Below are 27,766 nucleotides of genomic sequence, written 5' to 3' on the forward strand. Positions count from 1 at the left end.
CATGACTGGGATTCCCAGCCAGTAAACACAGGACTGATCTGTTCATCATTTGAATCCAGAGGGATCAAAACAACAGAACAACATGGTAAAGATCAGCACATCACTATATTGAACTAAACATGACTGGATTCATGAACAGACTGCAAACAGTAACACACACATGCTTCTACACACAGTCCACACACCTCCTGCCTTTGTCTCATTTCTAACATCAGGAGACCTTTATGATCTCTGTCTGTCTGTCATGGTGTCTGTTTAACAACAACAGTCACTACATGAGTGACACAAACTCCATCTGCCTCTTCATACATACAGTCTACATATTTACAGAAGTCAGAGCTCATCAAACACAAACAAACAGAAACATTATCAGTATCAGCAGCACAGCAGCTTCTGCAGGGCTTCACTGTCCAGAGCAGCAATGCATGGAAATCACATGAAATCTCCTTTTTTTCACCTTCTTCGTCTAACAAGATCCTCAGTCTGCTGCTGTTTCTTCTGTGGAGGCAAATCCATTCTGTGTTTCCTTCAAAGCATCATTTCCACTTCAAAAATGTGAAAATGTGTCAGATGAAGTTCCCTCTTTACAAAGTGATGATGAAACTGTGGCACTTGGCCACAGCAAGAATTTCTCAGACTAGTGACTGAACTTTGATCCAAACTGAGCTTTAGTTTGAGAAGCATTCAAATCCACATGTTCATCATCCAGGAGCACAGCAGCAGCAGCAGCACAGGAAGTAAAGCTGCCTTTGAATCAGAGACATAAATGTGTTGTTTTCATTTAGCAGCAGGTTAAAGTGACACATCACTAACACTGAGGGCAAAGCTGAGAGTTTCTGCTCCCAAACATTTGGACCAAAGAGTCCCTCGAGCTGCTTCTATATAACCTTTGCCATCAAACACTGCAGCATTCAGCTGATGCTGCTGATTCTGCTGCTTTGTATTGATGAGGAGTTTACATTGATATCCAAATAAAGACGTATCTTTAAAGTCCTCCATGATCAGGCTCCTGCCTGTATCAGAGATGCTGACTCCATGAGCCGCTCGCTGCCTCAGACCCTCTGGCGTGGCCTCGTTAGAGCCCCCAAAGACTCGTTTAGTCACTAAAGGTGATCCGGCCTTTGTGCTCCACATATCATGACTGGAATTCCCAGCCTGAGGATCCCAGAAGAGTCTGAGGACACCTAGTGGCTGGATGAGCAGTGACTGCAGGTTGAGTAAAACAACACGGATAGAGAGGCAGAGGACAGAGATCAGCACTCCCAGATGGGGAACTGACCCACAACAAACCAGAGACTCCTGTGAGTCTGAGATTAGCCTAAAGCTGAGAATCATGATGGAGTCTTTCCCCTGACTCCATCTACCTGCTTTGTCTCTGCTGTGCTTTCTGTTTCACAACAACATTTCCTCCCACTTAATGTCAGCAGGAAACATCCCTTTGACGAGCTGCTCTCACATGATTGATTACATGCATATTCTGTTGTGTTACGATAACTCTGAAACAGAAAGATCTGCAGCATCACGTCATGGTTCCATCGTTGTCTGTTGACATTTGGAGTTGTTAATGAGTTGAATCATGTTACTCTGCTGAAAGCTATGGTCTTTAAATACACTTATCAACTAAACTGAAAACATCAGAATAATGGAGATTTTGTTCATGATGCAGTCGTGATCAGCTGATCAGGTCTGTGGTAAAAACACTGTTTCCTGTTTCTTTTTCTTTCCCTGTTAAGAAATATGTGGGTATCAGCAAAAACTGCCGAGCAGTCAGTGGAAGTGTCACATGAACACTAACCACAGTGAACCAGACTAGTTCAAACTTCTACGTCACTCAGGTTTTACTAACAGGCAATTTGGTCAGCAATGCTCAGACAACATGATGTACAAACACTCAAAGAGGCAGACATGCTGCTGTTGTCGGTAGGATTCCTCAGAGTAAAGGTCGACTCCTGTAGTTCACAAATCCTGTTTATGCAGCGTTGGAATAATTAACAACAATAAAAATATGAAAACAGGGTAAAGTGCAGTGAATGAGGTAAGGAGGTAAGTGACGGAAGTGACGGACAAGGTAAGCGACTCATGTTGTAACTGACGTCAGACGCCGGAGATTTTGGCGGAAAATTAAGCGAATGGTAGTTTAGATTTGAACAAATTCCTTTAAGCTTCAGTATTACCAAATACACTTATCAATTGTCTTATAACTAACAATATTTGTCTAAATAATCTCCAACACCCTGGAGAACAACGGGGAGAGTTTAGAGGCTCTCCAAGATTACATTGATCAGTGCTTTCAGGGTCTCGTGATGAAGAAGGCCCAGTGTGCAGCTTCCCCGGCTAAATCTGAGACGCCATCGTCGAAAAGACTTCGCCCGGCAGATTCCCCCGGCACAACATCGCCAGCCGGCAAAGATATTGCCGACATACTGGAGTCAATCGACAAGCGATTGTCCAGCTTCGACGCAAGGCTGTCCTTGGTGGAGCTTCTTCACCGGGAATTTAAATGCTTGCGAGAATCCCTGGAGTTCAGCCAGCAGCAGGTGGAAACGCTCGCTGCTGAAAATGCCACGCTAAGGGAGTCGGTGAAATGTCTCACAGAAAATGTTACCCAGCTCAATAGAGAAAATAAAAAAATAAAAGAAACAGTTATTGATCTACAAGCTCGTAGCATGCGTGATAATCCGGTATTTTCTGGTATTCCAGAAGCCGCTGGAGAGGACGTGGAGACCACGGTAAAAAGCTTCATCAAAACCCACCTGAAGCTGCCGGAGGACACGGTGAAGAACATCGTCTTCGATAGGGTGCATCGCCTCGGCCCTATTCGGGCTGCAGCCGGGAGACCACGTCCTATCGTGGCCAAATTCGGCCACTTCAAACAAAAGGAACAGGTGAAAAGTCGCGGCAGGGAATTAAAAGGGCGGACTTCAGCGTGAACGACCAGTTCCCCAAAGAGATCCTGGAACGACGCAGGGTCCTCTTCCCAATCCGGACGGCTTCATCCAGAAGGGGCTCCAGCGCTGTCATCGCTGTGGACCGGCTGTGCGTGGACGGACAGCTCCACCGCGACCCGACATCACTCCGTGGCTGTATTAACTTCACACCAGATAAGAATCCGCTACACCCTTTCCCCATCCACTCACACTAACTTGCATTAACATCTGTTTAACTTACCAGTATCAAATTGCATCTTAGGTGTGATATCATAGCAGAAGTAACACCGTCACTCTCCGTCAATGGTTTGATTGTTTCCGGGGTTTTTTTGGGTTTTTTTTGTTTTTTTTCTTCTCGTTTTCTTCTCTCTCTTTTCCTCCTCTTGTTTTTATGCTGCTCACCCTTGTCCTTGGTTTCTTTCTTTTTTCTTTCTTTCACTGCTTCGATCACCTGCTTCCACACTCATCCACAAACAACATCCTTTATTTCGATACATACGCACAGCACGATCACGCACAGTCATGCGCTCAACGGCAGCACATTTACATCAGTCAGACAGCGCACACAAACCTACAGGATACACACACTTAAGCCAAGCGTACTCATATTAGTAAATATGCAAACACATAGTCAGACTCAGGGAGCATCTCGCCACACACTTTTTCTCTCTCTCTCTCTCTTTATTTATGAACAAGTGATGTTTTCTCTCCACCTGTCTAAGCCACACACACAGCATACACCCCTAGTTATACACAGACATCTATGGGTGCACTAAGATTCGTTACATGGAATGTAAATGGAGCTGGCTCCAGAGAAAAGAGGTTAAAATATTTAACCAACTCAAAAACTACAGGCAGATGTTGTCCTTTTACAAGAGACCCACAGACCTCTTAGAGGTTCAAATGAACTTAAAACACCTGAGTTTCCTAATGTGTTCTCAGCTTGTTATAATTCTAGACAAAGGGGAGTAGCGATTTTAATCCATAAAAATATTAATTTCACAGTACTCGATACAGTTATAGATCCAGAGGGCAGATTCTTAATCATTAAACTATCTATACTTGATAAAAAGCTATGTATTGTAAGTGTATATGGTCCAAATGTTGATGATCCCTCATTCTTTCACGGTTTTTTCAGTGCACTCTCTGAACACTTAGATGGCACACTTGTTCTTGGAGGCGACCTCAACCTTGGACTAAATGAAGAAATGGATAGGCTCAATACAGCAGGAACTCAGCGTAATTGGCAGTCCACAAATATAATCAAACAGTATATGAGCGACTTTGGTCTTTGTGATGCATGGCGCTCCCTTCACCCCACCAGTAAGGAATATACTTTCTTCTCACATGTTCATCACTCCTACTCTCGTCTGGATTATTCTTTGGTCAGCAGCTCACTGCTGAGGGACATTTCAGAGACTGAGATTCACCCTATAGCTGTCAGCGATCAGGCTCCTGTATCTTTAACACTAATGCACAAGAATAATACTACGCCAAGTAAAAACTGGAGATTTAATACATCACTGCTTAAAGATGAAGACTTTATTAAATATTTTAAAAAAGAGTGGACTTCATATTTAGACTTTAATGACACTCCCGGAACATCAGCTTCTGTTTTATGGGAAGCAGGAAAGCTGTGATGAGAGGTAAAATAATTTCTTTTCATCACACAAAAAGAAAAAGAAAACAAAAATATTCAGGAATTGGAAAAATCATCAAATCACTAGAAGAAGCCTACGCGTCCCACCAAGATCAGGAAACATTGAACAAAATACGCAAAACAAAACTAGAATTAAATGAGATAATTGATAAAAAAAAACAAAATTCTTAGTACAAAGACTACGCTTACAAAATTATGAACATAGTAATAAATCCGGTCAATTTCTAGCAAACCAGCTAAAAATAAATAAAGAAAAAACAACTATATGTGCTGTTCAAGACTCATCTGGGAACACAATATATGAACCAAAACAAATAAACAACATTTTCAGGGATTTCTATAAAACGTTGTATTCACCACAAATAAACCCATCTAAAAAGGAAATTGATCAGTTTCTGGACAACATAACTCTTCCAAAAATATTAGACACTCAAGCAATGGCACTGGATTCACCACTGACGCCAGGTGAACTCCAGGAAGCCCTGATAAGTATGCTCAATAATAAGGCTCCAGGTCCAGACGGCTTTCCTGCTGAATTCTACAAAGAATTCTGGACGATTCTAGCACCAGTTTTTTACAGAACGTTGTTGGAAATCAAAGAAAATGGCAGACTTCCATCACATATGAATTCTGCAAACATTAATCTCCTGCTAAAACCAGGCAAAGACCCTGTATATCCCTCAAGCTATCGTCCAATATCCCTTATAAATGTAGACCTTAAAATAATCTGCAAAGCTCTCTCAAAGAGACTAGAGAAAATAACCCCCCTCTTAATTCATCCTGACCAAACTGGTTTCATAAAAGGTAGGCACTCATCAACAAATACACGTAGATTACTTAATTTGATAGACTACTCATACAGTAAAAACCTTGAAACTACAATATTTTCTTTAGATGCAGAAAAAGCGTTTGACAGAGTTAACTGGAAATTTCTATTTGCAACTTTAGACAAATTTGGTTTTGGATCCTCTTTCATCAACTGGTTAAAAATATTATATAATTCCCCAACAGCTTGTGTCAGAACAAATGACCAGACATCCTCCAGCTTCTGTCTCCTGAGGGGCACCAGGCAGGGATGCCCACTCTCCCCTTCACTGTTTGCAATTTTTATTGAACCACTAGCAGCAGCAATTAGACAGAATTCAGTAATTAAGGCCATAAAATGCAAGAATGTGGAACATAAAATCAGCCTTTATGCGGATGATGTGTTACTGTATCTCCAGAATTCACAAACCAATATCTCTGGGGTGAGTGAACTGATAAACTCGTTTGCAAAAATTTCAGATTACTCAATTAACTGGTCAAAATCTACAGTCCTTCCGATTAATTGTTCCTTCCATAATCCCTCTTCTTCTCCACTGCAATCGGGAAATATAAAATATTTAGGTATTAATGTTTCTCCCAAGCTTGCAGATCTAACTAAATTAAACCATATCCCACTTTTAAAGAAAGTAGAAGGTGATCTGGCTAGGTGGAAATGTCTACCCATATCACTCATGGGAAGGGTTGCCGCTATAAAAATGATGGTCTTACCAAAAATAAATTATTTATTCTCAATGATCCCAACTAAACCGCCGCAAGATTGGTTCAGATCTCTAGATTCATGTATGTCCAAATTCCTTTGGAAAAATAAGCCCCCACGTATAAGCTTAAAAACACTACAAAAGACCAAGGATAAAGGAGGATTAGAACTACCTAACTTTCAGCACTACTTCTTAGCCAACAGGCTCCAGTTTATCTCAGGATGGCTAAAACATACCCTCTTAGATGAACCTTGGCTAGATGTAGAACAAGCACTTTGCAATAATCTAGAGATTTCAGATCTACCATTTATCAGCTCAAACATCCAACGACATGAAAACCCCAACTTTCAAAGGACCCCTGGTGAGAAAAGGATTTGGTGACAGTGGTCTGATCATTTTAGTTTAAAAAACATGATTAGTAATTAGTCTTTCACATAGCGTCTTTTTTCATATTGTGAACTACTTTCTGCTTAATCAGTGGGAAATTGGAGGTGTAGCATTTATATATTGAGAATTCTGGGGTATGCCAGCTAAGGTTAACCTTCAGATAAGCTGGCATGCAGATGTTTCACCTGTCTCAGTCTCACACTCTCTGGCTCAAAGTGTCAAATTTTCTGTCACTTCTTGAACTTATTCGGTGATTATAAATGTAGCATATTCATAGATTTGGAGACTGCATTCTGGAGCGCCGAAAAAGTACATTTTTACTGGCATAATAATACTTTTACCTTTTTGCAATCTACAAAGGTTTGCACTTTGAGAATCAACTTATGAGAACTGTGACTATTGTTCATGTGTGTGGGGAAAAAGTGTGTAAAGTGCGTGGTGAGGAGCTAGTTATTCTGAGAATCCCTGCTGCAATAAATGAGGGACCACTGAATATACATTCTCTGATTATTGTATTCAACCTGTTAACATTTAATATTGTCTTGATAGAACCAACTGATTCTGCAGCAGAGCATCCCCTGTTGCTTCTCCTTGCTCCCCAGTCCCTGAGCTCCTGCTGCTGCACCCACAGGTATGCAATTGTAGCATCAGATGTACAGCACGCACTGATAACTTTTTACTCGGTGGGATTCCCTTGTGATCACCTTTACTAAATATCTACAACCAATCTGATTATATCCTGTTTTTTTTTTTCAATGTTGAAAATGAAAATCTAGTAGCAGCCTTCTCATTTCTTTGTGTTTTGTGCTGTGTTTTACAGGCCCACAGAGGAGGACAGCTCTGAGGCAGATGAGGGACGGGTCCCAGGACGGTCCATCGGTGGTGGAGCTGGCCATCCTGATGTCCCTGAAGAGGCCACGCCAGTCTCCAATGGAGCATTTCCTCCTCAGCCTTGTTCCTGCTCTGGAGAGCAGCTGGGTCCTTTTTATTCCTGTCTCTCTGTAAATATCTTGATGCATTCTCAATCATCCAGGAAAGTAAATCTCCAAAAGTTGATTCTGTTCATCTGGACGTAGCGTTTTGTGGGAGAAACGTTTCGTCACTCATCAAGTGACTTCTTCAGTCTCAGCTGACTGCAGGTTTCCCAAACCTTATAAACAGTACATTTGCATAATGACTGAAACCAGCCCACTGAAGGAACAATGGGCTGTGAGGTCAGTTCCTTAATCATAATTATGCAAATTCCCATGACCATGACCATGCAAATTCCTTCAGTGGGCTGGTTTCAGTCATTATGCAAATATACTGTTTATAAGGTTTGGGGAAACCTGCAGTCAGCTGAGACTGAAGAAGTCACTTGGATGAGTGATGAAACGTTTCTCCCACAAAACGCTACGTCCAGATGAACAGATTCAACTTTTGGAGACTCTCTGTAAATACTTATATTTTATATATTTATGTTTAATGTTTTTCTGTTTGAGAATTTTAATATTATTTCAAATAAATTTTTATAATGACTAATGTCTCAGTTCTACTACACAGTAAATGTTGGCACACGACTTGACACATGTAGAATTTATTTCATATTATACTAATGACAAAATATACTAATGCAGTGGGATGCAAAAGTTTGGGCAACCTTGTTAATAGCCATTATTTTCCTTTATAAATCGTTGGTTGTTACAATAACAAATGTCAGTTAAATATATCTTATAGGAGACACACACAGTGATATTTGAGAAGTGAAAAGAAGTTTACTGGAATTACAAAAAGTGTGCAATAATTGTTTAAACAAAATCAAGCAGGTGCATAAATTTGGGCACCACAAAAAAAGAAATGGAATAAATATTTCGTGTATATCAATGTGTGTGTCTCCTATATGATATATGGGGCGCCTTTGTCTGGACGTGTTTCCCATCCAGAGCTCCACAGCAGAGAGGGAAGTTCCAGCACTCCTGGAGTCCCTCTGTGATGGACCGCCAGTCTCCAGGTGAAGGCACAGCCATGAAGTCGTCCACTAGACAGTCCCAGATGGCCGTCGCTACCTGGGGGGTGATCTGGCACACCATGGACACACCGACTCTGAAACTGAACGCGATGGTCCTGAAGGAGTCCCCAGTGGCAAGGAACCTGGACAAAATTGTTCAAAATTAGTATTATGTGTACTGCAGTTAAAAATTAAATTATTCAAATTCCAAAATAGTTTTGTGATGTCAGATTTAAATCACAAAACATAAATCTTACATAAAACATTATGTAATTATAAGGATGATTACATAATATATATTAGATATAATATAAAACAGTCAGTTGTGTTTTGTTTTAACTTTAACATATCATAATTTGATTGGTAGCAACTTTTACCCCTACAGTGAGCCAATCACTTATAATTCCTAGACATGTCAATCAGGTAGGAATGAAGTAAGACATTAATAGAAATAAAGAGTTGTATGTTGACATGTAGCCCTTTCCTTGCTTAAATCATTGTTAATATTTTTGAAAAATTAACCTGTGATAAGCCATAGCTTATCAAGATAGAATATGCTAGCTAGAACCATATAACTAAAAATGAACCAAACTTCACAATTTTATCTAACTCTGTTTTAAGAAAGGCTGGTGACCCCTGTTATAGAGTCTGACAGCTGCGAGGTTTATATACAAATATTCAACTATACCAGAATTAAACCAGGTCTAAATAAAAAAAAAGGAGTGAGTATCACTACAAAGATTAACCCACAGTAGTCCTCATACCACAGTTTGATATCAGCAAACACAGAGAGCATACACTGATAGACACCACAGCCATGCTATCGTTGCTAACACTGATAACAGCATAAATTGAATTAAATCGGGACTTGATGAGAACTGTCGAGTATCACTAGAAATATTATAAACAGTCGTCTCCATACCACAGTTTGCTATCAGTAAACACCGACGGCATTCACTGATAGAATACCACATCCATGTTAGCAGTGTATAAACGGATAGTTTAGCATATATTAGCACAGGTATCAATAAAGGACTACTGTATTAAACACTTTTACTAACCGCAGGCAGATGGACAGGTGCTCTGCAGGTGGGATTGAGCGCCTGTAGTTGGTGTCTTGGCGGGCGATGCTGGGACCAACGCGGGAAAGCAGGTACTCAAACTGAGCGAGGGAAAGACGGTGATATCGCTGAAAGCGGCCGCCATCCAGGCGCAGCTCCTGGAGCAAATGGTGAAACTCACCAAACTGCTCACGCCTCTGCAGGACCTGATGGACCCAGGTACGGCGAGGACGTCCTTAACGCCGCTGCTCTGCTCTCCACAGTAAATAGAGGGAGACTCTCTCTTCAAACGCTAGCTCGACAGCTGCCATCTTGCAAAGATACCGCGTCTATCGCGTTCAGTGTGAACACACCGTAACTGCTTCGGTATCTGATTCAGTGATTTATAAGGAAAGTGAATCATTTGCGGGATTTGTGGAGTGTTTTGATGGTCACAGATAGCAAACCATTGATCATTCTACTGAGAGATATGGAGCCAGCAAGGAAGAGAGGAGGTTCTGTTGTGTGGGAGTATTTTGAGTTGATTCTGGTCGGTGGGTTTTCCAGCTTTGTGTTCTGGCTGTTTGCTTTAGTTTTGTGTGTGTTTATTTGATCTGAAAACGGGAAAAACTTAAAATGTCAAAAATCTGCTTTTCATAATATAAATATATAAATAATCATTAATAACTTTGGCCAACTTCCATTTGACTCTTTACATTTAATGTTATAAAAATATATATTTGATTTTTTAATTAATCTTAAACTGTTAGTCTGCCAAATGTGCAGCAATTTAATTTATTTATTCTCTTTTGCTGATAGTTTGTGGGGCCCAGGTAGACTGTATTACTGCATCTCTACTAGTTTCTCTGCACTCCAGCGTCTTCTGTTCCATGTGAAGGGATTTTCCTTAAGGCAGGAGAAATTATCTCCACGAAGAGGAGGTTCGGCCATCGCACGGTGGAACAAATTCTCTTCTTAAATAAAAATGAAAAAGGGTTACCTTAAATGCATCATGTTTTTAATTTGCAAGTTCATAAGCATTTTCCCTTTCCAATTCACAATCAATTCTACCCCCAGGTCAAAAATATGTATAGGAAAATTTCCCTAATATAATATTATTTATAAATATACCCATCCGGCGATTAACTGCATAAGTACATGGAGGCAGAACCTCACAGCAGAAGCATACTCCATAATGTGTTGTACATTATTATATGTATACTATATGTAACGTGCAGTGTTGGGAAGGTTACTTTTAAAATGTATTCCACTACAGATTACAGAATACATGCCCCAAATGTATTTTGTAACGTATTCCGTTTCGTTACTCATTGACAGTAACGTATTCTGAATACTTTGGATTACCTATTTCACCTATTACCTATTGCTGTGTGAATTATTACTTTTACTGAAGGTTACTCGCCATACCAATACCATCTAGATTTTTAAATCTTAATATAAAATGAGTAACAGTAGGTGGACATTAGGTAAGGCTGCACTTTTTGCAGCGATCTCCTATAGAAAACTATTCCGCGCATATATAAAACAGGTCCGCGGCTCCGAACCGTAGTAAAGGGACCTCTGGCTAATACGTCGGGTTCCGCGTTGGCCTCGTAGCCGAAAACTAGCTTTACTTTGTTGTCTGAGTCAACTTTGCTAGTGAGAGACAGAGAGAGGCGTTGAAAGGCTGCTCCAACCGAACTTATTGTTTCAGAGAAAAGCATGAAAAAAGTGTACAGTTGAGTCTTAATAGCTTACTTACAACTGGGCTCATCAGGCACTCTTTTTGGCTGCAGTGGTTATTATTATATTTACATGCTTCCAGCTCTCGTTTCTGCTCGGTGACAGCTCATACTTTTCCTTTTTCTTCCTCCCTCGCTCACAGACACATAACGGGTATGGCAGTCCATTCTCCCTGCAGCACGGACCATAGCTGGACTGGCCATCGGGCATACCGGGCATTTGCCCGGTGGGCCGCTGGCGATTTTTTGTTTTTATGGGCCGATGGATTTTTTTTTTTTTTTTGGAAGGGTATATATAATGAAAGGTGTTGGATTGGCCAATTGGTCATGATCGACTCTGGGCTGGACCAATTACAGCCGAGGAGGCCGGATGCACCCTCCCCCTTGTTTAGCAATCTTATAGACGAACTAAAGAAAATGGAGAACAAAAAAAGGAAAGGAGGTGTTTATGAAAATATCACTAAATCTGCCATTTATTAATTTTAATATTAATTAATGATCATGTCTCACCTCTAGTGTTCTTGGTCTTAATTTAAGGTTTCTACCATGTGTTGTAGATAGTGCAGGAGGTTAACTCGATCAAGCAGTCTTTTTGTTTCTGCTATGTACTGTTTAAAATCCAGAATAGGGAGGATGGTGTAGGTTTAAGTTTATTAGATTGATACATATATACCAACAAGGCAGTGTACATTAAAGCAGTTGTTTTCATGCAAAGGCTTTATGGTTTTTCCTATTGTGATTGACAGATCACGTGACTTTCGCGCATTGCATTCCGGGAACTCGTGGCAAAACAAGTACCGCATCAAATGCAAGCATTTGCAGCACCGCAAAACGTTCATTCTCTGGTTCCAATAGCGTCTTGGTTTTTCTTTGCCGCACAAAAAAGGAATGTACAAAACGAAGGAGAATAATGCCGGTCCGTACAAAGACAGACTCGACGAAAAGGCAAAGAAAAGATGCGAGGAAAAAAATCAAAGGAGTGAAAGGGTCAGACCCTTACGAGCAGACAGAGTGGACAAAAGACGTTAGCGTGCTGCCCAGCTTTCACCACACTCAGATTTATAATTATACGGTTCTTGGAGTGAGTGCATACACTCATGAAGTTTTTAGTAACTTCAGGTCACTGCAACAAGCCCAGGTACAGTTTACCGACGGATGGGTACAGGACCTTGAAATGCACCGTGTAGAACGAAAGACCATCGTACAAACAAAGGTAAATTTACCAGTCTCACAAATCGTTGTCATAAATACACAATCGTTAACCGTTTATTAATAGGACCTTTGAGCTCAACGGTAATTAATTAGTAGTGGAAATAATTTCTGGTAGGCATTACGGAAATGTAGCAGTGACAATAATATTGTATGCTGTAATCGCACTGGACAATTAGTGATACAAAACAACTGTTTTATCCTGTGAATAAAAGTATATGTTTTTGTCAGTGTACAGTGGTAATAACAGAAGCGAAACGCAATATTGTGTCAGGACAATTCACTATTTATGCACAATAAACAAAGGAGCATAGCGCGACCATTTCTGTTCAGCGCCAGACTTAATTGGTGATATAGGTTAAGAATGTTAAGAATGTTAAGAAAAATGACGTATTAACTACTACAAAACACTGACCTTTGTGGGAATGCTTGGAGCAGACTAACATGTGAGCTGGAGTGTTCTGAGACTTTATATTTGGTATATCCAGACCATCCGTCGGCTCTTACTCGGAAACATGGCTTAAAAAATTTCTCTTCAATGACGTAATCCGATAAAAAAAAAAAAAAAGATCTCTTTACCCGTCGGCTTCCCGTGGCTGTCATGCGACCAGCTATTGCAGTTAATAATACAACAGCTTCTTGCCATTTTTTGGGTTTCTTTTTATCGCTGTGTAACTGAGTTCAATTGACGGGCACGGACTACACTGCCCATGAAGCTGCATTCTTTAGCGCTATGCCTGTAACACTCTGCCTATTGCCTTCATATTAAATCATTTTTCTGAATAATTTTTAAAAATATTTCTTCACATCATTATGCAGGCCGCAAGTAGAGGTGACATGTATGGGCCGCGAGATTGAGACACAGACATTAGAGCCTCTGAATGCGTGTTTTGTTTGGGGCGTGGAAGCCAAAAATTGAGAGGGCATAGCCTAACATATGAAACATGAAAATACCGCTGTGTAATCCCTTTATTTCAGCAAAGTAACTGTATTCTGAATACCACCTTTTTAAACGGTAACTGTAACGGAATACAGTTACTTATATTTTGTATTTTAAATACGTAACGGCGGTACATGTATTCCGTTACTCCCCAATACTGGTAAGGTGGTATTTTTCAATTACTGTATTTACCAACAGCAAGAAAACACAAGTAAAGAAAGACCACAACATGGTGCATGTTTAAACAAGGAAAGCTTACTGGTTAAAATTATTTATTAAACAAATGAACCACATTTTTTTAACCCCCAAAAATACACGTTCAAAGCAACACAACGGCGGCCCAATATCAGAAAGAATTATACTAACCTAACGTCTGATTGGACAATAGGTTTGCATCAACCAATGGGATAAAAGAAAATACAAGCTTGACAACCCATAATGAACTTGTAAAACAACTTGCAGCAAATACAAAGTTTTTTCCTTCTTTCACATTAGATAACAAACCTTTGGTTTTCTTGTACCTTTTAACTCCATGAACACTTAATTTGTGATTGTCTTCTATTTATTGTGATTTTAACCATGTTTTTAATGCATTTGAACTCTTTTTTTTGTTTTTTTTAAACACATATATGTAATATTTACAATGAAGTCTTTACATGACAATATTTATATCCTTCTAACCTGCAGGGTCTAAAATAGATATTTGAGCCCAGGCTACATATGGCTGAAACATTTTCACATGATGAGCTTCCAACAATGAGTGAAACAGTAAGAGCATGTGGAGAGTTTGGAAACATCCCATTAATCAAGAGAAATGAAACATTTGGATTCATTTTTATGAGCTCAGACTTGTTGAAAATGCAGAGAAGCTGGTTGTGAACTGATCTTCAGAGAAACACAACATACTGAGATTCACTGTGAAGCTTTGAGTGGAAAAAGACAGAAAACAACATGTGGATCCTGCAATAATGGGAGCTTCGATCTTTAAAGGACTGAAGAGGAAGAAGTTTACAAGGAATCATTTAGAAGAGTTTCAAACATCAACTGATTGAATCCATGAATGTGAAAACGTGTTTGTGAGTGAAAGAGACAGACATGTACAGACTGAACTATCTGTTCAACAGTCAGAGTGTTTCTCTAACAGGAGACACTCTTTACACTCAGCACAGGGACACTGAGGAACCAGGAGAAACATAAAACCCAGGATAAAGAGTTTGAGTGAATGTGGTGTTGAAGGTGTGGAGGTGGATCAGAGAGTCAGAGGAGACTCTGTAGAAGGACAGAGTGCCAGCAGGACAGTCCACATACACTGCTGCTCTGTTAGAGACAGAGGAGGAGGAGGAGGAGGAGATGGATGTTTCTCTGTTATTGTGCCAGACAGACTGAGGACCATCATCAGAGCAGTACAGACTCCAGGACTGGTCGTTGTGTCCAAACCCACAGTCATCACTGTCTCCTTTCCTTCTGATTCTTCTGTAACTCACTGATACAGAAACGTCTCCTCTCCACTCGACCTCCCAGTAACAGCGACCAGTCAGACCATTTCTACACAGCAGCTGTTCCCAACTATGAAATCTGTCTGGATGATCAGGATATGACTGAACCTTCTTCACATGTGTCACCTTCCTGTTGTTGTCAGACAGTTGGAGGTTTCTGTTCACTGTGTTTGTGTTGATTTTGAGTTGACAGGAATCTGATGGAGAGAACAAACACAATCCAGCTGCAGTTATTGATCCATCATCTGTTCATTGATTGACACTTTGATGATGACTCCTGACATGATGAAGATGGTTGAATGTGTGCTGCTTTGTTTTCATGAATCCCATTAAAAACACACTTACACTTCCTCAGACCTGGTCTCAACCATCGGACTCCAGCAGGCTCCACCCTGAAAGGAGGAGGGGTCAGAGCAGCACAGTCAGCATGTGCACATGGACATTACATGGCTCTCATACACACACTGTTACACACTGATAAAGGAACAGTCCAACATTTTCACAAATACACTTCAATCCATCCGTGGATCAAACTGCTGATGATTGGACTGATCCTAGATCAGTTCATCACTGTATTGAATGAAATATGACTGATTCAAACTGTGACCTTCATCATCTTTATATTCCTCTTCTGTTTAGGTGGAAAGGACCCCTCCCTGCCTTTGCTGCCAGCTGTTTTTCTCCTCTTGGAAACACATTTACCATGGCTGACACTTTATTAGGTACACAGTGGCCACTGTCTCAGGTACAGTACACCTGTGACCTAATAAAGTGGCGGTCACTTGTTTATGAGCCATCTCCCTTCAGCTTTTTTAGTCGACCTGTTTACCTCCAACTTTTTATTAGCAGCAGCGAACCACAGACCGAGTCCAACAGGAGCAACAATCCCACCACAAGTTCTCCAGAAACAACCTCGTCTGGTTTCATTGAGTAATTTCATTTCCACACAGAACAGACTGGATGTTATCAGCTTACAGAAATCACATGAACTTGTGCATTAAAACATGTTGGATGTTGGTTGGTTTATCCACCAATAAAAGAGGAGATATTGGACGTGTTAACAGATGACAGATTAGGCCTGGGTCTGTAATACTCTTAGCAAACAGTATATTAACCAGGAACAGCTCGTTCATTTCCATCATTTCAGTTGTCTAATACAAACCACACCTCATCTCCTAATGCACTGAGCTTTCCTCATCTCTGACTCTAACAGACTGCTGGTCCATGGTGTTCCTCCCCCTGCTGAGAAGGTGCAAACAGCTGCCTTCTTTGCGTCACATACATCAGTCTGTCCACTGTCATTCTTTCCCTACATATACAGGCTCTAACATCTCATGTATAACCTGTGGTCTTAGTGGTGTCTTTCCCTGGTTTCACAGTTCTTTCCAGCTTCCTGATATATTCTATTACAGAAAAGCAGCAGAGCATCCTCTAACTGCTTCATCATGATGTAACACACCTGATGCTTCCCAGGTGAAGTCATTTTTATGCATTTAAGAGCTGCTTTGAATTCAAACATTATAAACTGAACATTAGAACGATCCTCCTCTCCAGGATTTTCATGATTTAACATTTCAATATGATTCATTTTTGTTCTCTCACATCTGCCTTCATCACTTCAGTTATTCCCACTGTGGATTTGATCAGATTGTTTGGCCAGCATCTCTACGTTTTCCCAATCCATACTTCCTGTAGCTCATTAATACTGCAAACTAGTGATGGGACGTTCTGTATCGAGGCTTTGAAGTGTGTGTCGAGTAATGGAGGGGGCGTTTCCGCGAAGTGCGTATCGAGGCTTGCTTCATTTATGGAAAGAGCTGAAAATGATGACGTCCGAAGCCTCGCTGCCCGGCTAAACCACGTGACTGGTTCAGGAAGCGGTTCGAACTTTGCCGCGAGCTATGACAGCGATATAAACCCCTTAGACTTCATTCAAAATGTGGGTGTTTGATGGAGAGTTACAGTTAGTGAGAGTTTGGAGACAGTTTGGAGACAGTTTGGAGGTTTATGAGAGTGAGGAGAGAAAGTCAGGAGAGAATGGAGCCAGCTAAGAAGAGGAGGATGTCCTCCCCTGTGTGGGAACATTTTGATTTTATTCCTCCCAACAAGGTATGTACATTTCTACAGATGATGCATTTTCATAATACTGATGGTGCAATACAATTTATGTTAAGTTGTCTTTACTTTGGTAAAAGGTGAAGTGTTTGCTATGTGCCAGGGAGCTGGGATATAACAACAACACCTCATCCATGCTTAGGCACTACAGAGCTTTGCATGAGAATAAGGGGAACACTGATTGTGGAGCAAGACCAGGTGAGCCATCAAATGCCATGATAATATAGCATGCAGTAATGTTACTAAATGATAGAACAATATTATACAACTGTAATAAGTTACGTGTGTGATATTTATATTTGTGCTTTGTTTTTATTGTCTTTCCTCAGGAGAACAATCTCAAATAGATGAAGACCTGGTTAGCATGGTGATTGAGGACTCCCAGCCATTTAGCATTGTGGAGGACAAAAGAATTAAAAGATATGTTAAATCGTTAAATCCTAGCTATGTTCTCCCCACTAAAAACGTCATAAAGGGAGTGACAATGTAGTTTTTACAGAATAAAATGTGAACAGGCAGGACTGAGGCTCAAAGCCTCAGTGTGTAGCTGTCCATACCTCAACGTTACAAAAGCACAACCACTTTCCACACCCCAACCACACCTCACAGTAAATGATCATTTCCATTTTAAGCATTTCCAAATGATCATTTTCCATACTGCCAGTAAAAATATACACAGTATACTGCCATCACTACAATATACATGTTTTACACACTTTTGTTGTTGACATTTACAGGCTGTGTACAAACTGCCACACTCTTCAAATTCATGGCAACTAATATTTTCACATCCACTAGATGTCCTACTAGAGCAAATGAAGCTTCAAGAAGCTTTGCGCTGGGGTGAACCAATTGGATGAAAAGCTTCAGTGCTTCATGAAGCTTCATCTGCCCATCACTACTGCAAACTGCTGTTGAAGCCTGATGGTGACACTTTCTGGTCAAGAAGTTAACAGCAGTAACAGGACTGGCTGGCTTATGATACACTGGACATTTCCATCAGTGCGTTTATGAAGCCACTGTAAGTAATAACAGGTTTATTACCTGTCAGGACCTTTGTGGTTATTAGTTTATTGCACGGCCTGTTAATGTGTGTCGAGAGGAGTTGTTGTTGAAGCTAACAGTATCATTATTATTTTAACTGTTTAACAGGTATTATGTAAACTACATTTATATTTCACTCATTGTGGGAGAATCAAAGCGCTTTGTTTTCTCTGCTCACAGACAACACAGATGCATGCATGTTTATACAGCCCACATCCAGCTCTGCATGTGCTCCTTCTGCTCCATTTCTATAGAGAATAAACAACTTAACAGGATCATTCTCCATTGTTTCCAACTCAACCAGCTGCATTTAATGAAGGAGTTTGAATTTACTTTACGACAACTGCTGTTGTTTCCTGTCTGCATTCATGTTCTTAACTGTACTCCACACATTCTGAATCTTTGCAGTTCTTCCTAAAGTACTGCAGTATTCCTGTCAGTACATCCTTTTAGTTTTCCTAACTGTTTCCTCACCTCTGATGCTCGTTGCTAATTTTTCCTCAATGCAAATTCATGCTAAGCTCCTTCATATCCATCCCTGTTTCTAAACCTGTAACAATTCCTTTAATGTGTCTTTGGCCTTGTTATGGGTCTGTCCACATGTTTTTAGTTCCCCATTTGCTTTGGTTTCTTAGCTCTGATTCTCTGAAATTTATCCTTGAAATCATTTACTGGCATCTCTCCCTCTCACTCCCACTATCCCCAGAATACCAGAGTATTCATCTCCTGGTTTATCATATGGCCTCTTTACATTTTCTCCAATCATCCTGCTTCTAGAGTCTTGCCCCATCTGCAGGCAGTCCAAGAGAAACTGCCTCTGCCATTTTCTTCTTCTTAATCTTTATTTTTCTCTTCACTTTCTCCATTGGGTCTTCTTAGACGCACTTTCCAGAAAACAGCAAAATTTTTTGTGCCCCACTTTTCAAATTGTGCATCTTATTTCAGCTTAATGTGTTTACTGATTTGATTTTACACAGGTCATATAAAAAAAGTGTCTGACATTCAAAAATCCTACCAGAGGCTCGACAAAGCTGAACTGAAAGACAGCACGGGCAATAAATCAGAGCAGCACAGAACTTAAGCACACGATCCATAGAGGCTGGGGTCTACCACACCAGGTGTAGGCTGTGTAAAGATGTCCTTTTACTCCTAGTGTACTTACACTGATTATCCATCCAGACTAAATCTATAGTCTCCATCTATCTGACTCAGACTCTGTGGACAGTAATTCAACTGAATACATTTTAATGTCACTATCTAAATGTGGTCTGCAGACATTATACAAAGCAGACATTATAACATGAAAAGGATTGGTCCCAGCAGAGGACCCTGTGGAACTACATGAATAATGTTAATGTGAGAGAATATTAATAATGTGTTCACTGTGATCAACAGTTTTTAATGCTGCAGTGAGGTGTAGCAGGACAAGCTTAGTGATAAGTCCCCTGAAAAAGTTTCACTTGTGCCATTTCTGTGTAAATTACTGGTTTATTTGAACAAGTTCATCAGTTGAACCATAAATACTCCAAAACAATTTCTTTGTGACTTAGTGTGATTTTGCATTTTGTAATATTAGCATGTCAAACTCTACATTCTCTACACAGATGAGAAATGAAGTGTATTTAATAATAAAAGTTATCTCTCACAGACAAAGTTAGAAAGCAAGTGTCTCATTCAGGTCTGTATCTGTGTCGTCTCAGACACATGCATGTTTGCTGTTTTGTGTGTCACTCACACCTCTTCCTGACAGGGGCAGCAATTTCATTTAAAGCTACATTTACTGATATAGGCTGCTGGAGCTCCAACCAGGAGGGTACACATGTGATCCAGGGAAAAAAAATCTGATTAATAATTTTGTGCTGAAACTTGAACGTATACGTTCTCTTAGATAACTATTAAGAGGTGTCAAAGTAGTAAAACACAGGACCTTTGGGTTAGATATAAGGTGATTTGGCAAATCATGTCTGTTGTAAATGAGTAAGCGATTTATCGATGTGACTCAGGTTTTAAATCATCATCAGAAAAGACTGAATCCTGACCTGAGAATTCCAAGTGTACACTTTGGACTCTCCACTGCAGAAAATAGAAGCTTCAGTCCTGAATCCTGCAGGTTGTTGTTACCCAGGTCCAACTCTATCAGACTAGAGGACTGGGAGCTCAGCACTGAGGACAGTGTTTCACAGCTTCTGTCTGACAGGATACAGCCACTCATTCTGAAAAAATGATGACAAGAAAACATGAAACACTTTTGTTAAAGTATATTCATGGTGCCACGAGGCGCTACTACATTTACAATATTTCAACACTGTTTCAGGACATGCTGGAATCCTTAATGCCTTATGTTACAAAAGACGAATGTGGCAGTTTACTGTGACTTGGATGGATTCATTAAAAAACAAAAATACATACACACATGCTCAATGTTAATTTTTTCCAAATGAAATTGATTAAATGACCTTAATTGATGAAAAACATCGATATTGCTTGATCTGACCTCAGTGTTTCCAGTTTGCAGTATGGACTCTTCATCCCAGCAGACAGAAGTTTCAGTCCTGAATCCTGCAGGTTGTTGTTACCCAGATCCAGCTCTGTCAGACTAGAGGACTGGGAGCTCAGCACTGAGGACAGAGCTTTACAGCTTCTGTTTGACAGGTTACAGCCACTCAGTCTGAGAAAATGATGACAAGAAGACATGAAACACTTGTGTTAAAGTATATTCATGGTGCCAATGATGAGCTACTACATTTACAATATTTCAACACAGTTTCAGGACATGCTGGAATCCATATTGCCTTATGTTACGAAACACAAATGTGGCAGTTTACTGTGACTTGGATGGATTCATTAAAAAAAAACATACACACATGCTCAATGTTAATTTTTTCCAAATGAAATTGATTAAATGACGTTAATTGATGAAAAACATCGATATTGCTTGATCTGACCTCAGCGTTTCCAGTTTGCAGTATGGACTCTTCATCCCAGCAGACAGAAACTTCAGTCCTGAATCCTGCAGGTTGTTGTTACTCAGATCCAGCTCTGTCAGACCAGAGGATTGGGAGCTCAGCACTGAGGACAGAGCTTCGCAGCTTCTGTCTGACAGGTTACAACCACTCAGTCTGAAATCAAGCGGAAAGGGAGACAAGATCAAAACAAATCACAGCTTTATTGCTTTTTGTTGATTTTAAGCAGAAATCAGTGAGGTGCTGGTAGATTCTGTTCTTTTGGTTTATTACCCAAAACACAAACATACACTAATATTTGTGACTTTTGTAATAGTAGCATTTATAGTGCATACAATGCAAAACAACAGCAATCACAGATTGAAGGGGCCTGAACACTACAATGCAGTGATTTTTAAGATTACCTGTTCGTCCAATTTCCAACAACAGATTTCTATTCTCCAACCTTACAGTTAAAAATAATTCTTTATCTCATACTGAATCTTGGTGCACCTCCCCCCAGTGTATTAAAATGAAGTGGTACTGAAGTTGGTGTAAGTGATGTGTGATACCACTGATTTCCTTTCTGATCCAATACAAAGTAAAATTCAGGCTGGTATCTGCGATACTGATGAAAACTATTCCTTCAGAATCAATACAAGACATCATAAGAAAATATGTTTTGTATGACATAAAAAGCCTGAATTTTAAAATATTCAATTAATAATCAAAAACAGATGTGACTGAAAATAATAAAACTGAGAAACATTTTATGGCTATGGGCCATTCGGTCCTTTTACAACCATTGCAAGAGCTTGGTTGGCATAGCCGGCAATAAGTCAGATAATAATAAGTCTGGTGGGTGATGGGCTCCACCAGGGCTGCCCTTTGTCACTGATTCTGTTCCTAATCTTTACGGACAGATTTCTAGGTGCAGCCAAGTGGTGGAAGGCTTTCACCTGGGTGGTCTCAGAATCTCATCTCTGCTTTTCGCGAATGATGTGGTTCTGTTGGCTTCATCGGGTGATGGAACGGTTTGCAGCCGAGTGTGAGGCAGCGGGAATGAGGATCAGCACCTCCAAATCTGAGGCCATGGTCCTTAGCCTGAAAAGGGTGGAGTGCCCTCTCCGGGTCAGGGAAGAATTCCTGCCCCGAGTAGAGGAGTTTAAGTATCTCGGGGTCTTGTTCAGAAGTGACAGGAAAAGGGTGCAGGAGAACAATAGATGGATTGGTGCTGCGGCTGCAGTGATGCGGACCATGTACTGATCCGTTGTGGTGAAGCGAGAGATGAGCGTAAAGCTGAAGCTCTCAATTTACCGGTCGATCTACGTCCCTACCCTCATCTATGGTTACGAGCTGTGGGTAGTGACCGAAAGAACGAGATCACGGATACAAGCGGCAGAAATGAGCTTCCTCCGAAGGGTGGCTGGCCTCTCCCTTAGAGATAGGGTGAGAAGTTCAGCCATCAGGGAAGGGCTCAGAGTAGAGCCGCTGCTCCTCCACATCAAAAGGAGCCAGTTGAGGTGGTTCGGGCATCTGACAAGGATGCCTCCTGGGCGCCTCCTGGTTGAGGTGTTCCGGGCATGTCCCACCGGGAGGAGGCCCCGGGGCAGACCCAGGACACACTGGAGAGATTATATCTCTCAGCTGGCCTCGGAACGCCTTGGTGTTCCCCCGGATATGCTAGAAGAGGTGGCTGGGGAGGGGGAGGTCTGGGCTTCTCTGCTTGGGCTGCTGCCCCCGCGACCCGGCCCCGGATAAGTGGAAGAAAATGGATGGATGGTGTTGATGTGGGTTCATAGATCAAAGCAAGGTTATCAATGATCAAAACATTTTTTATTCCATGTATCATTTTAAGTGTTTAAAGGCTGTATCAAAAGTTCATTCAAGTTATAATATTGTGGTCAAAAGTTCTCCTTTTTTCTTTTACACTATACAACTATGTAGGCTGATGGTTTAAGGACATGGATCTGTCATGGAAGAACTCTATGACCACTTTTAATCAACATTTTAAAACTAAAGGTCACATATGATCACACATATTTACTTACAGAGCGTTGCTGGAGGCTTTGACCACTGGCAGCAGCCTCAGAAGAGCCTCCTCTGAAGCAGAGTATTTCTTCAGGTCAAACACATCCAGATCTTTTTCTGATGACAGTAAGATGAAGACCAGAGCTGACCACTGAGCAGGAGACAGTTTATCTGTGGAGAGACTTCCTGATCTCAGGGACTGTTGGATCTCCTCCACTAGAGAACGATCATTCAGTTCATTCAGACAGTGGATCAGATTGATGCTTTTCTCTGCAGACAGATTCTCACTGAGCTTCTCCTTGATGTACTGGACTGTTTTCTGATTGGTCTGTGAGCTACTTCCTGTCTGTGTCAGCAGACCTCGTAGGAGAGTCTGATTGGTCTGCAGTGAAAGACCCAGGAGGAAGCGGAGGAACAAGTCCAGGTGTCCATTTGGACTCTGTAAGGCCTTGTCCACAGCAATCTGGTGGAGAGATTGTAGGTTTGGTTTGTTAAATAATTTAGACCATGTAGAGGTTGTTTGTTGTTCTTGCAGCAGATTGAGACCAGAGTTGATGAAGGTCAGATGGACATGAAGAGCAGCCAGAAACTCCTGAACACTCAGATGGATGAAGCAGAACACTGTGTCCTGGTACAGTCCTCTCTCCTCTTTAAAGATCTGTGTGAACACTCCTGAGTACACTGAGGCTGCTCTGATATCGATGCCACACTCTGTCAGGTCTGATTCATAGAAGATCAGGTTTCCTTTCTGCAGCTGATCAAAAGCCAGTTTTCCCAGAGACTCCATCATCTTCCTGCTCTCTGGACTCCAGTGTGGATCTGTCTCAGCTCCTCCATCATACTTGACCTTCTTCACTTTGGCCTGAACCACCAGGAAGTGGATGTACATCTCAGTCAGGGTCTTGGGCAGCTGTCCTCCCTCTCTGGTTTCCAGCACATCCTCCAGAACTGTAGCAGTGATCCAGCAGAAGACTGGGATGTGGCACATGATGTGGAGGCTTCGTGATGTCTTGATGTGGGAGATGATCCTGCTGGCCTGCTTCTTATCTTTGAATCTCTTCCTGAAGTACTCCTCCTTCTGTGGGTCAGTGAACCCTCTGACCTCTGTCACAATGTCAACACAGTGAGGAGGGATCTGATTGGCTGCTGCAGGTCGTGTGGTTATCCAGAGGTGAGCAGAGGGAAGCAGTTTCCCCCTGATGAGGTTTGTCAGCAGCACATCCACTGAGGTGGACTTTCTAGGGTCAGTTAGGATTGTAGTTTTGTGGAAGTCCAGAGGAAGTCGACACTCATCCAGACCATCAAAGATGAACACAACCTGGAAGTCTTCAAAGCTGCAGATTCCTGCTTCTTTGGTTTCAGTAAAGAAGTGATGAACAAGTCCCACCAAGCTGAACTTTTCCTCTTTCAGCACATTCAGCTCTCTGAAAGTGAATGGAAATATGAACTGGATGTCCTGGTTGGCTTTGTCTTCAGCCCAGTCCAGGGTGTATTTCTGTGTTAAGACTGTTTTCCCAATGCCAGCCACTCCCTTTGTCAGCACTGTTCTGATTGGTTCATCTCTTCCAGGTGAGTCTTCTTGTCTGATTGTTGTCTCTGGTCTGTCTGGTTTCCTGGATGCTGTTTCAATCTGTCTGACCTCATGTTCATCATTGACCTCTGCAGTCCCTCCCTCTGTGATGTAGAGCTCTGTGTAGATCTGATTCAGAAGGGTTGGGTTTCCTGCTTTAGCGATCCCCTCAAACACACACTGGAACTTCTTCTTCAGGGCAGATTTAAGGTTACGATGACAAACAGCAGCTTGAAGTTCTGAATGGGAAGAAACATGTAGAATATCATTTGGAAGTGGAAGCAAACACTTAAATCCAAAAAGAATTAATCTTTAAAACATGTTGCTCCGTCTGTTCAGACATTAGGAAATGTTCATTTATCCCAGGGGTGTCCAAACTTTTTTCGCTGAGGGCCACATACATAAAAATATAGGAGGGGCTGGGCCACTTACTAGAAATTAGGTATATAACCTTAACTGTTTTAAAAAATCACTTAAAAGTGGTCAAATGTGTTATGTGTTAAGACAAAACTGCCTTCATCACAGTTTTCCATAAATGGATCTTTATTGATTTATTCAGAAAAAGCTTTGGTAGCTCATCCTCAGAACAGCAGCCTCAGATTTCTTCTTAGACAGAAGATTTACAGCACAGAGAAAAAACAAAGGGGAAAATGGGACGGGTACATTTCAAGTTTGTTATTTAAGTTCTTAGGCTTAGCAAAACATCTATTAACGTTCGTTTGAAACGATTATCAACATTAACAGACTGAACTGGACTTAATAACATGAGTCCATATAATTTTAGTAAATTATTCTGGTGAGTATCAGCTGCCCTGGGTATGTAAATCGGGCCATCCAGCTGCGGTGCTGATCCGACACCACTCGTGCCAAAAAATCCGGACAAATGTCACCTGACCAAAGAGCAGATCTGCATCAGATGAGATCAGCTGACCCTGCGTGTGCGTGCGCTGTGCACAGCGGTGTGTACTCTGTGTGTTAACAAGAAAAACGCATATAAGAAAGTGGTGCGCAAAAGCAGGGTAGTGACAGAATCGATGCGCATTATTGATATTTGAAGCACGTGTAACTGCACATTAACACACGGGTACTGTGGAATATATTTTTACTCACCTAAAGTGTCCACTCCCCGCAAAAAAATTAGCAGCTGTGCGGCGCCTGTGGCATCGGTGCTCTCATCGCATGCGATGGAGTAAAAATCAAAAGCACAGCTTTATCAAACAGTTGTAGTTTAATGTTGGCTGACGAGTCTTCAATGCGTCGCACAACTGTATTTCTGGACATGCTGACGTTGTTGAAGTCCTGCACTTTTTCCGGGCACATTATTTCGGTGACTTTAACGAGGCAGCGTTTTATGAGGTCTCCATCCCGACCTCATAGCTGGCTATTGGAGCCTTTTCCTGGACAATTTGAGCACGAAAAAAATACTGTTGCTGACCCTGCAGGAGAGCTAGCATTTGCTTTAATTTCTGCTCTCGCTCAGCACCAGTGTAGGATGCATAGGCCTGATGTTTGGTTTCATAATGACGTCGTACATTATACTCTTTCATAACTGCCACAGTTTCAGTGCAAATCAAAACTTGGGGGTAAATTTCTTCTGTGATTGTCCTTTTTGGTGGAGCAACTGCCTTGATCAACAGCAGCTCCCCCTGTTGTTAAAACTAAGAAGTGCAATACACTCAAGCAAAAGTTGAAGTGCGAGCCATATTCTATTCAATTTATACAATTACTTGCGGGCCAATTAAAACTAGACCGCGGGCCGCAATTGGCCCGTGGGCCGGACTTTGGACACGCCTGATTTATCCAAAACTTTAAATCTTTAGATAAATCCTCTTACTGCTCTGCAGATGGTCAGCCAGCTCCTCCTGCTTCATTCTCCTCAGGAAGTCCACTGTGATCTTCACAAATGCTTCTCTGCTGCTGCTCCTTTGACTCTCCAAGCATTCTGGGTAATCTGGACTCAGAACCTTCTGGATCTTCTTCAGCTCATTCTTCACAAAAGTGATGATGTTGTCCTCCAGCAGCTGGAACAGAATATTTATGAATGAGCCAATCAGACTGAAATCATGGAGCCAAACATCAGATCCATGTTGGACACACTGACAATCCACTGGTCTACAAAGAGCAGCATGGAGATGACTGTGAACATAACAGATGTAACAGTAGTTGTTGTACATGTACAGACCATAAATATGGAGTCCAGCTGTGTTTGATGCTGCTGGGCAGACTGACCACTGGGAACCTTTGAGCTCTGCTGGTGCACTCTGTGGAGGAACCATGAAGAATTAGTTCAAGCACAGGATAAAGATCCAGGAGTTTCTGCTCAAATAACTTCATCTGAATCAAGTTTGTCAAGTTTTAAATTCTCAGATTGTGAACATATCAGTGATTTTCAGTCTGTTTTCATGGACGTCCTTTCAGTGGTGATGTCAAGGATGATTTTGAAGAAGCTCATTAAACTGAACCATCAGCAGATCACTGCTCCAAAACCAGAACATGATCCGAGGTCTCCCTCCACCACCAGAACACCAGCTTTACTAACGTGGTAGATCAGTGTAGTACAGATTAATAACTGATGAGTCATTTTATCAAAATCACTGAGTGCTTCACATCTGACCCTCTGATGCTTCTGTGGACATTTTGCATATTTAATGAATGTCTGACAGTTTTACATTCATTCTATGAATACAGTGCAGGGCTCGCAAAATTTCAAAATCCCTGGTAGCCCTTCGGACAGGGACTCTTCAGTTTTTGGTAGCCCGAAATAAATTTAAGTAGCCCGAATAAAAAAGGGAGCAATTTTTTTATGTTTTGTTTCCGTTACAATATTATTAAAGTATAATATTGTAATGGAAACAAAACATTAATCAAAAAATTGTTGAAACACAAATTACAACATTGTATAAAAATTACAATCATCAACTCAAATACTTGGTTGTAATTGAACAGAAATTTCTATGAACTTGTAAGAACTGTGTAGAACATGAATCAGTCTGTGTCAGATCCTGAATTTGAAATTTCCACTGAAGTCACGGATAAGAGGTAAGTGGAACCAAGATCGAGGCCATTTGCTTTTTGAAGTTTGCAAAGACTGCTAAATTTTGCCAGTGGTAGTTCACTCTTTGCAACACAGTACGCTGTTCTAAACAGATTTTT

At 41.1% G+C, this 27,766-nt stretch overlaps 1 protein-coding gene across 1 annotated transcript in view; it reads right to left on the reverse strand.

The window, feature by feature from the left end:
- Window positions 1-14,399: 14,399 nt before the first annotated feature.
- Window positions 14,400-27,766, reverse strand: part of LOC120435228 (protein NLRC3-like) — a 40,206-nt gene continuing 26,839 nt past the window's right edge. Inside the window, exons 4-11 of the mRNA XM_039604344.1 lie at window positions 26,796-26,874; window positions 26,448-26,634; window positions 23,064-24,852; window positions 21,016-21,189; window positions 20,565-20,738; window positions 15,257-15,303; window positions 14,599-15,108; window positions 14,400-14,407 (exon numbers count right to left, since the gene is read on the reverse strand). Of these exons, the coding sequence (XP_039460278.1) occupies window positions 14,400-14,407; window positions 14,599-15,108; window positions 15,257-15,303; window positions 20,565-20,738; window positions 21,016-21,189; window positions 23,064-24,852; window positions 26,448-26,634; window positions 26,796-26,874 (2,968 nt within the window). The remainder of the gene's footprint in view (window positions 14,408-14,598; window positions 15,109-15,256; window positions 15,304-20,564; window positions 20,739-21,015; window positions 21,190-23,063; window positions 24,853-26,447; window positions 26,635-26,795; window positions 26,875-27,766) is intronic.

This window comes from Oreochromis aureus, linkage group 3 (genome assembly GCF_013358895.1).
Source record: "Oreochromis aureus strain Israel breed Guangdong linkage group 3, ZZ_aureus, whole genome shotgun sequence".
Taxonomy (NCBI): Eukaryota; Metazoa; Chordata; class Actinopteri; order Cichliformes; family Cichlidae; genus Oreochromis; species Oreochromis aureus.